General features: G+C 41.4%; 1 protein-coding gene across 1 annotated transcript; it reads right to left on the reverse strand.

Annotated features, from left to right (window-relative positions):
* Positions 1-424: 424 nt before the first annotated feature.
* On the reverse strand, positions 425-9,060 carry LOC123442414 (DExH-box ATP-dependent RNA helicase DExH3-like). The gene is made up of 19 exons (XM_045118450.1): positions 8,337-9,060; positions 7,199-7,356; positions 7,034-7,121; positions 6,698-6,943; positions 5,865-5,960; positions 5,136-5,324; positions 4,680-4,839; positions 4,471-4,601; positions 3,998-4,165; positions 3,647-3,919; positions 3,340-3,534; positions 2,945-3,148; positions 2,780-2,849; positions 2,546-2,694; positions 2,141-2,449; positions 1,883-1,942; positions 1,615-1,767; positions 1,428-1,538; positions 425-1,277 (listed from the first exon to the last, which is right to left on the reverse strand). The coding sequence occupies exons 1-19, from the start codon at positions 8,808-8,810 to the stop codon at positions 768-770; spliced, it is 3,744 nt and encodes a 1,247-aa protein (XP_044974385.1). The 5' UTR covers positions 8,811-9,060; the 3' UTR covers positions 425-767.
* Positions 9,061-13,438: the final 4,378 nt, after the last annotated feature.

Here is a 13,438-nt window from a genome sequence, read left to right on the forward strand (position 1 = left end):
TTTTGTTTACATTATGCTTTCTTCATACCTAAATATTATTTTTTTCGAAATTGTGCGATTAAACTATATACAGATGTATATAGACATATTTCATATTTTTAAATATAGATTCACTCTTTTGCTCCGTATGTAGTCCTCTTTTGGAATTTAAAAAAAAACTTACATTTGGAAGAGAGAGATATAATTAAAAAAAGTATATTGTTTTAATGGTTCAAAATTATTGTTTTTGAATTACATTACATTTTGTTTACATTATGCTTCCTTCATACCTAAGTATATGTCTTTTTAGAGATTGTACGATTAAACTACATACAGATGTATATAGACATATTTCATATTTTAAAATATAGACCATTCGTTTTGCTCCGTATGTAGTCCTCTTTTAGAATTTAAAAAAAACTTAACATTTTGGAAGAGAGAGATATACATAAAAAAAATCATTAACATTTTTGGAAATGCGTGCCAGTTTTTCATGCTTCACACATTGTTTTTGAATGCTCGGCATTGGCCCATCACAGTATCGAAGTGTACGTACTAGATAGTCTCTCACGGCACTGCACAACCAGTATCGAAGTCACCGTAGGAGTAGGAACCTGGGATCCAAGAATGAAGACCAGGACTACCCCATTTCAGGCGATCGTAGCCAGTTTCAACAACTCAGGCATCGTACGAAAAATCGCGGTCTTTCTGAAGCTAATCTACCGTATGTATTCTGTTTATCGCTGTTCGCCTGACTGGGGGGAACGAACAAAACCTTTCTGCGCTAATCAGCTCCTCCTATGGTGGTGCCGCCGCCTGCGTGGAGCTGGCTTCGTCAGCATGGACATGTGGTCCGCGGCCTGCTGGTCTCTCGCGTTGGTTGTCGTCGGAGGAGCCTCCCCGCCCGTCAGCCAGTTGATCGCCTCCCCCGCCGCGTCCTTCTCCGCCAGCTTCTTGTTGGCGCACGGCTGCCCAACAAACTCCATGCCGTTGAACTCCACGGTCGACCTGAAGAGGGTGTTCTTGATCTGCTTCGTCTTGTAGGACGGATTGTCGTGCCCCGCCCTCGTTAGGAGTGTCTGCAGCTGGTTCTTGGGGTTGTCCCCTCCGTGCCCGCCTCCACCTCCACGGTCCATGGAGACCATCGAGGCAGAAGAGATCATCGTCTTTGCTTTCTTTGATCTTGGTTCTTGCCGGCCGTACACGAACCGACCACTGCATGGGTCCTCTGTGACCAGTAGCCGTACGGCTGACAGCAGCTCCTCACTGGTTTGGATGTCAATCCTTGGGTTTTGAAGCTGTCAAGACAGATAATTGGATTGTCAATAGTATTAGTAGCATCGGCACAATCAAGGGGGGAGTAGAACAATAGGTTAAATTACTTGCTGACAATAACATTCTAGATGCAGGGTATTTGTGTAGAATGATACATTCAAGATCAAGTATACCTTGTGATGGATTAAATTTTCAAGTTCGCCCTTGAGATTCAAATACGTCGATGCAAGATCACGACTCATGAAAAACTCCAGATATCCTCCAAGCATTTTCAAGTGTCCGTCCTGCAACATGGAGTAAAAATTATTCAATGGTAATTTGCTAGACCGAAAGACAAACAAGAAATGCAAAGGAACTTACCAATCCCCCTTGTTGTATGTTTCCTCCAAAGAGCAGCAATATAGAATCAGATATTGCCGTTGAATCCCGGAGAAACACTGAATTCACCTTCACTTTCTCATTGAACACTAGCCAGGGGAATGGAATCTTCGCTTCTTTTCCGTTGACTGAACTCTGGAAACAACAAAGAACAGCAAGATGAAACTTCAACATGTACAGTCACTGACCGGAATAAAACTGCAACATGATCACTAACCGTGATATACATACAATGAATGTACCAACTTACCGAGTAAAGCATGACCTGTCCATCTTCCATTGTCTTGAGAGAAACCGATTTCTCCTTGTTCTGAATTACCAAGAAGCACATTACAATCCATATCAGAGAATTAAAAGTGCTCTGATAGTGTGGCCAAGAAGTTCACAGGCCAAACAAATAGTTCAAACATGACCTTTGTCCTAGGCAAAACAAAGCTATACTACGCCAACAGAGTTACAGGTGAGGTAGATGCATAAAATGGAACAGAAATTTATAGAAGCAACTCACCACAACAGACGAAACACCTGGGTATAAACCCGCACAAATGATTGCCCGAACTAGATTTTCATCACGACTCCATTTATTGCACATAGTCATGTTTTCATCAATCAACCCAGTGTCCTTTAGAAGAAAGAGGAACTGCCTCCGGAGAGAATCTAGGGCTTTCAAGGTTTGTGCTGACAGAAAATTTCTCCAGCAGTAGTCATAGCCATTGCGGTCTCTTTCAGCTTCTCTCCATCCATCATATGCACGAACAATCGCAAGGTGGTCACTATAGTCACGGCATGAAAACTGCAACTTAGCAGACTCCGCAAGCTGAATGGAGAAAGGCAAAACACTGAATTTCAGTACTGAAGTATACAGCACAACAGACATATTTAGATGCATTAGAGACGGAAGAGGCATACTTACATCCTTCTTGTCAAATGGTGTCATGAATGGATCTCTTACGCTAAGTCCAGCAACGATGGTTAATATGGGATCAAGGCAATTAAATATAGCCCCAAAAATAAGCATCTTGCCTAATTTAGGCTCAACTGGAAGCATAGACAGGTGCTTTCCTGAGAGTGACAAACAGCAAGTGTGGATCAATTTAAAGTAAAGAGGTGGTAATTCACAGATCAATTTAAAGGGTGGATCAGGTACCTAGAACTGTTAACTCTTCATTCTGATCAAATGCTCCAATGACTTTGAGATATTCGATGGCATTTTGTACCTGAAACAAATATATTGGAATAAACTATCAGATCATCTGAAGGCATGAAGGACAAAATTTGTGATTATGGTAACAAAGAGTAAAAAGAAAGGTACCGATAGAGACTCAGGTGACTGCAAAGCTCTGGATAAAAATTCTGAAATGCTCCCAAGCCGCAAGCTTTTTATTTGCAAACAGAGGGATTGGAGAGGGGTTCTCAGAAGTTCCGGCAACTGGTAGTCAGCGAACACATTATACACACACTGTGGGTAGAGATGGAAACATTCCCCTGATTGAACTCGGCCAGCTCTTCCTCGTCTCTAAATTACCCGACAGTAAAATAACAAAACAGAAGGACATGATATAAGTGTGATGACCAAAGACGCTTTTGACAGTAAATCACAAGTTGCTTGCTTAACATATCCACACACAGAGAATTTATTATTTAATCAAAAGTGAGTTGCACTAAAAAATAAAATTAGTCATTTTCCAATAAGATAGAAAATATTACTTGTCTAGCAGAAGCCTTGGAGATCCAGGTCGGAAGCAGACAGGGGGTATTGTTCAGTGCATCATAAGATGTCTCTTTTGCTTTTCCACAATCAACAACAAAAACTACGTCATTGATAGTAATACTAGTTTCAGCCAAATTAGTGGCAAGAACTATTTTCCTTACACCAGGCTCAGGTTTGTCAAAGATTAGTTTCTGCACAACAAAGAAAACAATATAAGAATAACATCATTGATATATCAAAAGACATAAATCTGTACTGTTTGATATATCAAAAGAGGAAATGAAAACATCTAAGAGGTAATACCTGCTCTGAGCTAGCCATTGAACCATGACATGCAAGCAGCAAAACTTTACTAGGGTCGCCAAGCAATGGGTTGGATTGTAGCTGATCTTTCAGCGTATTAATGTCATCCCACCCAGTCATAAATACAAGCACAGCACCATCTCTTTCCTTTTGACAAATATGGCACAAGACATTTTCTATCAAGTTAAAACCAATTGAATCAGGATTCCAGCAGGATAGGGAGTCACGAGTTTGCGGACTATAATCCCTTAGATCCGCAGCTTTAACCGCATCCTGTTAAAAAGAGAAGCTTAGAGACCAAAGCTTTAAGCAGGAAATAAACAAATGATATAAAAATAGGGACTCGCGTACTTCCACAACAGAAGCAATTTGGCTCTTTCTCTTCCGTAGAGCTTGCTTTTGCATCTTCCAACTTTTCTCTTGGCCATAGTCATCGATCTGATTGTATGGAGTCAATCTGTGGCCAGTAATTTCAAGAATATCTTCCAGGAAACGACTCCGGACAGGGTATGTAAAACCCTACAATGAGATATGCATGCAGCTTATTTAGACCGCAAAGAACACCCAATCAAGTTGCAGGTTTAGAGAGGAAAACAAGGTTAAAAGATTTCAGGCCAATTCAATATACACAAAGCACTAAATAATTGCAAGTGGTTCAAAAGGCTATTCCTAAGATTGATAAGAGCAACCATGCACAACATGGATGTAATTCAGCTCATATTATGGATATACATTTGTGCTGATTCAAATAGAAGAATGACTTGATGAGCAGACTTATATGATAGCAAATATAAGAGTGAAGAAGTCCTAATAAAATATCTTACAGGTATATGTATCATGGGTGCTCCACCAAAGTATGAAGAGAACATCTCAGCATTGAGGGTTGCACTCATCAATACAAGCCTTAGCTCCGGTCGGCGTGGAAGAAGGTCCTTTAGGACAATAAGGAGAAAATCTAGCACAGAGACCCAACAAAATTAACGCTATTTACCTCCTGGATACCTAGTTCAGAATTATTATGAGTGATGCAAACCTTCATTCATGCCCCGTTCATGAATTTCATCCACAATAACATGGGTGACACCTTTCAAGCTTCTGTCCACCAGCAATCTTCGCAACAGGACACCAGTAGTGCAGAACAGAAGGCGTGTATCCCTTCCTCTCATTCCTTCCAACCGAACTTTGTAGCCAACCTAAGGTAACAATTCTTTTATCAAAATAAAAAAGAACAGAATAATCTCACCAAGTTTGCACTAACTGCTTAGCATAATGTAACCCATTTCATCAGATACCCAAAGTAAGAGAAGTTGAGAAAAGGTTCTGCAACAACTGGATTACTACTGGCCAGTCAGCAACCTATGGATGGACAACAAATAGCTATCCTGGACAACACCCAATGACTAAAATAACCATGAGTACCCATCGGCAACCACAAAACCAAAATCTCAGCATGGGAAATTTTCTCACTGTATAGGTGCAAGTAGCTCACCGATTCCCCAATTTTTTCACCTCTTTCAGCAGCAACTCTTTCAGAAACAGAGATAGCTGATATTCGTCTTGGTTGAGTGCAAATGATACTGCAAGTAGCACCACGAGCAGCTTCTATTTCAGACTCCAAAATGTATTGTGGCAGCTGTGTTGTCTTACCACAGCCAGTTTCACCTGAAACTACAACCACCTGTTCAATCAAGCAAAACACGTTTAATACTTGGTAATCTCAATATAGCTACTCACAAAGTATTATGCTATTAACCCATGTGCTGAGTAGTAAAACTATCAAATTTATCAGATAGTTTGCAGAAACACTCTTAATTGAAAAAACATTAGATAACAAAACAATTAGTAGTAACTTTCCCAGAAAAATGGAGGAGTTCATATCTAAGAAATACAGAACTGAAAATCATAAATATGTGTGACACTTAAGAAACAAGGGGCATATCCAATTCTTGAATAGTTATCCAACATCAAGAGGAAGAGCACAACATAGCATTTTTTTCACATGAAAAGCACACAGATTGGCTTTACATCACTTAGTATAATGCTTATTTTTCTATGTCATGATAAGATCACTTCATATTTGTTGTCACAAACAAATTATTTGGGGTATTGCAAAAATAAACCATATTTGGCTCTGCTCTTAAATGTTTGCCTCAAATACCAAGAAAATCAAACATTAACAAACTGTGACTAAAATGCCCTACAAGAAAAAGAACAGGACCTGATTCTGAGATATAGCTTCCAATAGTGATTGCCTCTCTTTCTGGGCAGGAAGACTGCGACGAAACTCCATCATGCTCTGACCATCATTTGATTCCTGAAACAGAGAGAATGTTAATCAACAGGGTGCAATAATCGGAAAAGGTCATTGATCCACTCAAACCTATATTAAAGCACAAACATAAGTAAGAAAAGAAATATCAAATTAGCAGGACTAATAATTCAGAAGTCATCAAAGTCCTGCCCATTTGTAAGTTAAAATTCTGGCATCTTAGGACCAATATGTTAGGCTAGTCATGCAACTACAGTCCTAAATTAGATGATCAATTCAATAATCAAATATTGAACATTGACACGATATTACACAAAGTAAAGTATCATTTACCATGCAACATAAACCCAAAGAAAATTAGTAAGCACATTAAAAGAACAGCGTGAAACTGAGTAACATATACAATCACAAACTCAATAGCGTATCTGTGTAGGATGATGTACGTAAACAACTAATAATCCCTTCATTTCATGACATACCAATAGATTGGTCAAATGAAGATAATATGATATATCAGTTACCTAAAGTACTTCCGCAAATACAATTTACTCCATTTACGACATATGAGGGGAGATGATGGTTAGTGAAGTACAATACAATACTACGGGAAATTATACAAAACCATGATTGGCAAGGATATTGTGGTGAAGTTAAGTGTGATACAAGTTTTGAGACTTAAAATTAAACATAAATTTCACTTCATGTGTATATCTTCAGCGTACTATAGAGCTCCCAACCCACGGGGAAAAACTAACAAGTGGGTCTACTGCATATAATCAAACCTGCCAAGCAGCTTGCTGGTTACGCAACTGTAAGCTTTTCCTTCTTTGGATTCTCTCCATCACAACATTGGTTGATGTCTGATTATCCTGCTGCTCATAGAAGCTTTCGTCAGTCGCGAAACTGTCTGTGCTGCTTGACCTTGAAAAGGCAGCATTAGGAAAGTTCCCACTCTCTGTTCTCTTCCTTGCAAGGTAGTCTGCAAGCAACGCATCAACTTCTCTTTGCAAGCCAGAAGGTATAGATACCTATAAAGCAAATATTTCAACCAATAAATGCACACGTCATACACACTTCAATCTTTAAGCTACTATAGGAGAATCAACAATTCAGCATACCTCTCTTTGAGGTCTTTTGTCATCAAGGTCTGACCTATAATTAGGCAGGGGGACCTTACTAAACACGATGATTCGGGAATACTGACGGCTGCCATAACGTAAATTATCATCAGACAGGGGGCAAAGCATATGCAATACAATGATATTAGAGGGGCCATGAAGTACCTGTGCAAACCCATTCGATCTGCCAGTTGGGCAAGTTGATCAAAATCACGCCTGTCCTTTTTTTCCCTCGACATAATCTCTTGTTCATTGTCATTTCGGAGAAGCATGTGCAGTTTCCATTTCCATTCGTCAACATTCTCTAAAGTAGACGCACCCCCCTGAAATTTTTATTGAGTACAACTGTAAAGAACTTAACATGACGCAAAAGAAACATGGCCAAAAGATTGGTATTTCATTGTTATGTCGAACGCCAAATGTTTCCTTATTTTAGTAAACCTCACTTCTAAATAGAATTGACCCGAAAACCAAAGGGAAGCTTAATTCTTTTCAGAAAAAAACTGTATAGGAAATATTTTCACAAGTGAAACATTGCAGAAAAATGCCATCTCAAGATTCTTAACATAAAAGATATTTGCAGTTGCAATACTTTGTCAAAGTACTAATGAACAGCAAACCTAGCCTTACTAAGAAGTACCAGGTCTTCCTTTCTTCAGACAAAACTACTTTTCATTAAAAATGTTGCCGTTTAAAAGAAAAGTAGTAGTACCTTTTAGATATATTCAATTTTCTCTTTAATACTGAAAGCGTTGCATTTCTTCAAACTTAGCCAAGGTCTTTGTAAAAAATATATTCCCCGAAACATCTGACATTCTACTCTCCAAATGGTACCAGAATCATGCGACATAGCCAACGGGATGAATAGAAGCAAAACACACACAACGTCCGAACTGAATATGCAGGGCACATCCTTTTCATGCGATCCTCACAATTTTATGATCTTAAAAGGATGTCATGGAGCAAAGTAGATCAGCGCATGTTTGGAAGACAGAAATTTCATGTAAATCCGTTTCATTGCCTGCAGCATCAGTTCAAAAAATCTCATGTTTCAGACGTGTTTTATTATTTTTTATCTGTCCATGAATGCACAGAACATAGATGCAGCATCAATGTCCATGAAGACACAGCATACATGCAAGCTTAAGCTATTCATCATACTAAAATGCAACAAAAGCAGAGCACGGACAAGGGATACTATGTCGTTCATTGACTAACGCCGCAGACCAGTATTGGATTTGCATAGTCAAGTGTAAATGAAATAAAACGAACTACTGAAAGGGGCAGAGCAGTTCATATGTACCTTGCTCGACACCGACGTGCGGTCCATTTCCCGGTCCGAATCCTCCTCGGAGAAGTCGTCGTAGGCGTAGCGAGAGTACCCGGCGCTCTGCTGGCGCAAGGGCTGCATCTGGGGCGGCGGCCGGGGCGGGAGCTGCGCGGCGCGGCGTTGCTGCGGCTGAGGCGGCGACGGGGGGCTGAGGGAGCGCCCGTCGGCCCGCCAGTCGGGCGTCCACGCGGGCTGCACGGCGGGCGGCGGCGCGAGGTTCCCGTTGGTGGAGGCGATGACGGAGCGCAGCCGGCGCATCGGCGGCACGTAGACGCCGCTGGTGCTCATGGCCGCGGCCCCGGACGGGGAAGAGAGATTGGGGCTGTTGGTGGTGGTGGGGCCGGGGCTAGGGTTTCGGGAGAGGAAGAGAGGGGAGGGCATGATCAGGGGCCGGGGCCGGCGGAGGGGGCGGAGGCGACCCCGCAGCACCGTGGAGGCCAGGAGCATCACCAGTTCACCGCCCGCGCCGTCGCCGCCGCAGCAGGCTCCCCGTATCTATCTCATCAAACTCCCCGCCCGCGTCCGCGTCCGCGTCCGCTGTCCCGCGGGCCCGAGGCGCTACGGGCGGGATCGCCGGCTGCGCTCCCGCGGCAGCTTCGCGCGCGACGAGCTCCGGCTCCGGCGAGGGGGAGGGGGAGGAGGCGGCGGCGAGGAGGAGCGGGGCGTGGCGGCTGTGCAGGGGTGGGAGGAGGAGGAGATGGGCTGGCTTAGGGTGGAGTGGCGGTGACAAAAGGAAAGCGCAGCCGAAGCACTGGGAGTGACAGGTGGGGTAGGCTCCTGGGGGTGGCGTGACACTGAGCGGTGGGACCGGTTTGAGGGCGCGCGTGCTCGGGTATCGTATCCGGACGTGGGCGACGTGGATGTAGCTGCGTCGTCGGTGGATGGACGGCTGCGACGTGGTGAGCTCTGCTTGGTTCAGCTGCGTGGGACCGGGAACTGGGACCCCCCTATGCAGCGCTGCAAGAGTGCACTCGCTCGTTCGAGAAAACAAAACTGAGTTCGGTCGCTCATTACGCTGGATCACGCTAGCAGCCTTTTTTTTGATCCGGTAGAAAAAACCTCCTACTTTTTCTAGTGGGCGCTGCTACAAATCAACCGGTTGATTTTCTCGAAAAATCAACCGGGTTGACAGCCGTTCAATTACGTGTCCTATATCTGTCGGATCCCTCCGCCAATCTGGAGCAACTCCGAGTAAAGTCCATGGCAGCACCTTCTCCCCCTGCGGAAGCTTCATTCCAACCCCCACGCGACGAGAGAAAAGCTGCAACGCAGCATCACCGGCGCCGGCAAAACTCCGTTACAGCACTGTCCGCTGCACTGCAGCTCCAGCCGTCGATGGAGCTTCATTGCAGCCGCGGTGAGCCTCCATTTGCAGCATCGTCTGTTGCACCACAGCTCCGGGCCGCTCGTGAAGCTTCATTGCAGCCGTCGATGAAGCTCCATTGCAGCACCGTCTGCTCACCGCGGCTCCGGACCGCCGGTGAAATGGGCAGCAAAGAGGCAGAGGGAGAGCATCGATTGGGGGATTTACTATCGCAGAGGTAGGAGAGAGGCTGGGTCAACGACTGAGTTAGTGCTTTGTGTGACTGGAGCGTCTCGCATGCGGATAAGGATAGGGTGGAGAAAGCGGTCTGTAGGTCTCCACCGGACGCGTGTCACGCATTAGAAGAAGCTTACGATCCGTCGAAATCAGTCGGCTGATTTTAACCTATTTCCTTTTCTACTTCATATATGATGTGAAATCAGAAAAGGTTTCGCATATTTAAGGGAAAAAAACATCCATTTTGACAAAAAGTTGATCTCTTTAAAAAAGGTTCATCAATTTTCTAAAAAGGTTCATCTAATTTGAAAAAAAATATCGATTCTAAAAAAATTCATTGATTTTGATAAATAATTCATCAAATTTTAAAAAAGTTTAATAATTTGTAATAAAGTTCATCGATTCTGAAAAAAGTTTGTCCATTCTGGAAAAATTCATCGACTTTGAAAAACAATTCATCATTAAAAAAATCAAATATTCAAAAACTGCATTGCATTTGAAAAAAGTTCACCGATTCTGAAATGAGTTCATCAATTTTCTAAAACACAAATCAGCTACTTGAAAAAAAAATCATCGGATATCAAAAAAAGTTCATGTATTTGCATAAACATTCACGTATTTGCTAAATAAAGTATCTACCCGGAAGAAGAGCAAATTTAAAAATAAAAAGAGAAAAAAAAAGAAAAAAAGAAAAAATAGGAAAATAAATGCATGTTAATATAAGAGCAAGTACAATAGTATAGCCAGTTGTTGTCTATAAGCCATTGCCATGTGTATAGCTCACCTTATAGCCAACATGTATAATAGTTTATTATAAAAGTGTACTGCTTTTTTATTATATGGTCCACCTTTCATACTCACAAAATGTCTATAAATGCATGTTAACATAAGAGCAAGTACAATAGTATAGCCAGCTGTTGGCTATAAGTCATTGCCATGTCATATATAGCTCATCTTATAGCCAACATGTATAATAGTTTATTGCAAAAGTGTAGTACTTCTTTATTATATGGTTCACCTTTCATACTCATAAAATGTCTAGGAGCACGTGCTAGAGCTGGCTCTTAGCTAAGAGCCCGCTTACCTTCTCTCTTCTCTTCTCTTTCCTCTAACTAAACAAAAATATATTAGTTTATTTCTTATAGCCAACTGACTCAGCTCTATTGTATTTGCTCTAATACATGTTAAGTGACGCTTGCAGCCCCAAATAGAAAATGTCCCGGGAACTGTCCGCGAGATTTTTCAGCGCTTTTTACCGCTGGCTCGTTGGGCCAGCTGCATTGAGGAGTGGCCAGATCGTTGTTAAGCGACAGCCCAAGCTGTTTTTGGAGTATTACCTAGCAACCATGAGTGAGATTAAACCTTAAAACTCCTATATTTCTTTAGAGAAGGAATACTTTTCATTATTAATTTTCTTGTGAAGGTCATGTTTTAATTATGAAACACATAGCTTAGCTAAATTCCCTCTTTCTAGAAAGTTGTATCCCACACCATGTGGAATTTAATGAATAAACTTGGTGTTTCCCCTCATCAAGACAGCAACAACAAAAAACCTCCATTGTGAATTACTTGTCGTACATTTGTCTAGATATAGATTTATATGGGAAACGTTTCTCTTCGGCGCGCCGGCGGAACCGACGCGTCGGTCGCTCGCTGTCTCGCGTGGGGCATGCATCATTTTTCGTGCGCGCGTGCTTCGCTGGTCAGACCATGCAACATTTTTTTACTCAGATTTGCTGCAACCACGTTTAATTTTGATGCAAACGTTCGTCATTTTTGCTACATTTTGTCCATTCAAAAAGTTGCATCCACGGTTGGTTGCAACTCGAGTTCGTTGGATTTTTGCTACAACCGGCGTTTTGACTTTTGCTATAACCGGCATCATTTTTTGCTGCAACCGTTCACTAAAAAAGTTGCATACACGTTCACGTAGATTTTTGCTACAACCAACGTTTGACTTTTGCTACCACGCACCATCATCTTTGTTTTTTTGCTACGACCACGTAGATTTTTTTTTGCTACAATTTTTTTTTTGCAACCGTTGACGCAAATTGCTGCATCGCGTCGAAATTTTGCTGCATCGGGGAAAAATGTTGCATGGAGATCTAAAGGTGCGGACGCACGGGGGTTGGCGGATCGTGCGTCCCGTGTGCGGCCGGCCGAAATTTTCGACCGACCGCGCACGGGCCGCACGATCCGCCAACCGCCGCGCGTCCGCATCGTTAGATGTTTCGGTCGGCGTGCCGGCACAGAGCACTGGCCATGTAATATACTCAAAAGTTGACTCAGCTAAAAAAAGGAATTTCAACAAAAATCTTATATGTATCTAGACAAATTCTATACAAGTAATTCGGAACGGAGGGCATACTAAGCTACCCATAATGTTGCTTAAAAAACTTCTTATAAGGCATGCCTTTTTCTGGGATAAAAGTAAGGCCTTCACTTATGATTCCCATTTAGGTCGTCTTTGGTTCATAAGATATAGGATATCATAGGAATAGAAAACCCATAGCAAGTACGATGACATGTATATCGAATCCTATAGGAAAAGGCATGCCATTTGATGCACAGGGTAGAAAAAAAATCATTGAGTCTAGGCTAATATATATTTGTCCTTTAAAATGTGAAGTTGATTCTTATCCTACATAGGAATAGGAATATCAGACGCGGTTGTTCTACACCCGAGCTCACATGAGCTTGAAGGGACAGTAAAATCCGAAAAAATAGTAAAAAAATTAAAAAATCATAATTTATTTACAGGAAACATTGATTTTTTTTAGCATGTGTGCCAAATTCCGCTATGAAATCACATTGGTGTAAGTATGGGACAAAAAATGATGTTCCAAATAGCAATCTCTTGTGAGCATCAATTTTGTTTTTTTGCCCACACCTACATGAATGTGATTTCGTAATGAAAATTTGCGTGCGTGTGAGAAAAAAAACATAAATGTTTCATGCCAAGAAAACAGGTTTTTATGATTTTTTTACTATTTTTTCAAAATTTCATTTTCATCCGAGCTCATATAAGCCGGAGTCATTATAAAAATACTACCTATAAAGCAACACATATTCTGCAACGTTTTGAATATATGGTGCAAAACTTGGGATAGATATGGGTGCAACATAAGCGGTGCAGATTTGCAGCTCATGGCCCTATTAAGTGCAACAGATCTAATATGTTGCCACGTACTTTCTCCGTTTCTAAATATAAGGTTTGTTAGTTTAAAAAAAGTCAAACCTTATCTATGTTTGACCAACTTTATAGTAAAATATATAATGATTTACAATGTCAAACATATAAAATATAAAAAAATATTTCATGATGAATCTAGTGATAATGATTTGGTATTCTAGACATTAATATTTTGGTCTACAAACTCGGTCAAAGTTAGACAAGTTTGACTTTAAAAAAAAAATACACCTTATATTTACGAGCAGAGGGAGATTATACACCATAAAGTATTGGTTGTAAATTATATTTTTTTAGGCATGCAGATTATATATGTACAATACTGGAAATATACATAATTAATAA

The sequence above is a fragment of the Hordeum vulgare genome, chromosome 3H (genome assembly GCF_904849725.1).
Source record: "Hordeum vulgare subsp. vulgare chromosome 3H, MorexV3_pseudomolecules_assembly, whole genome shotgun sequence".
Lineage (NCBI taxonomy): Eukaryota > Viridiplantae > Streptophyta > Magnoliopsida > Poales > Poaceae > Hordeum > Hordeum vulgare.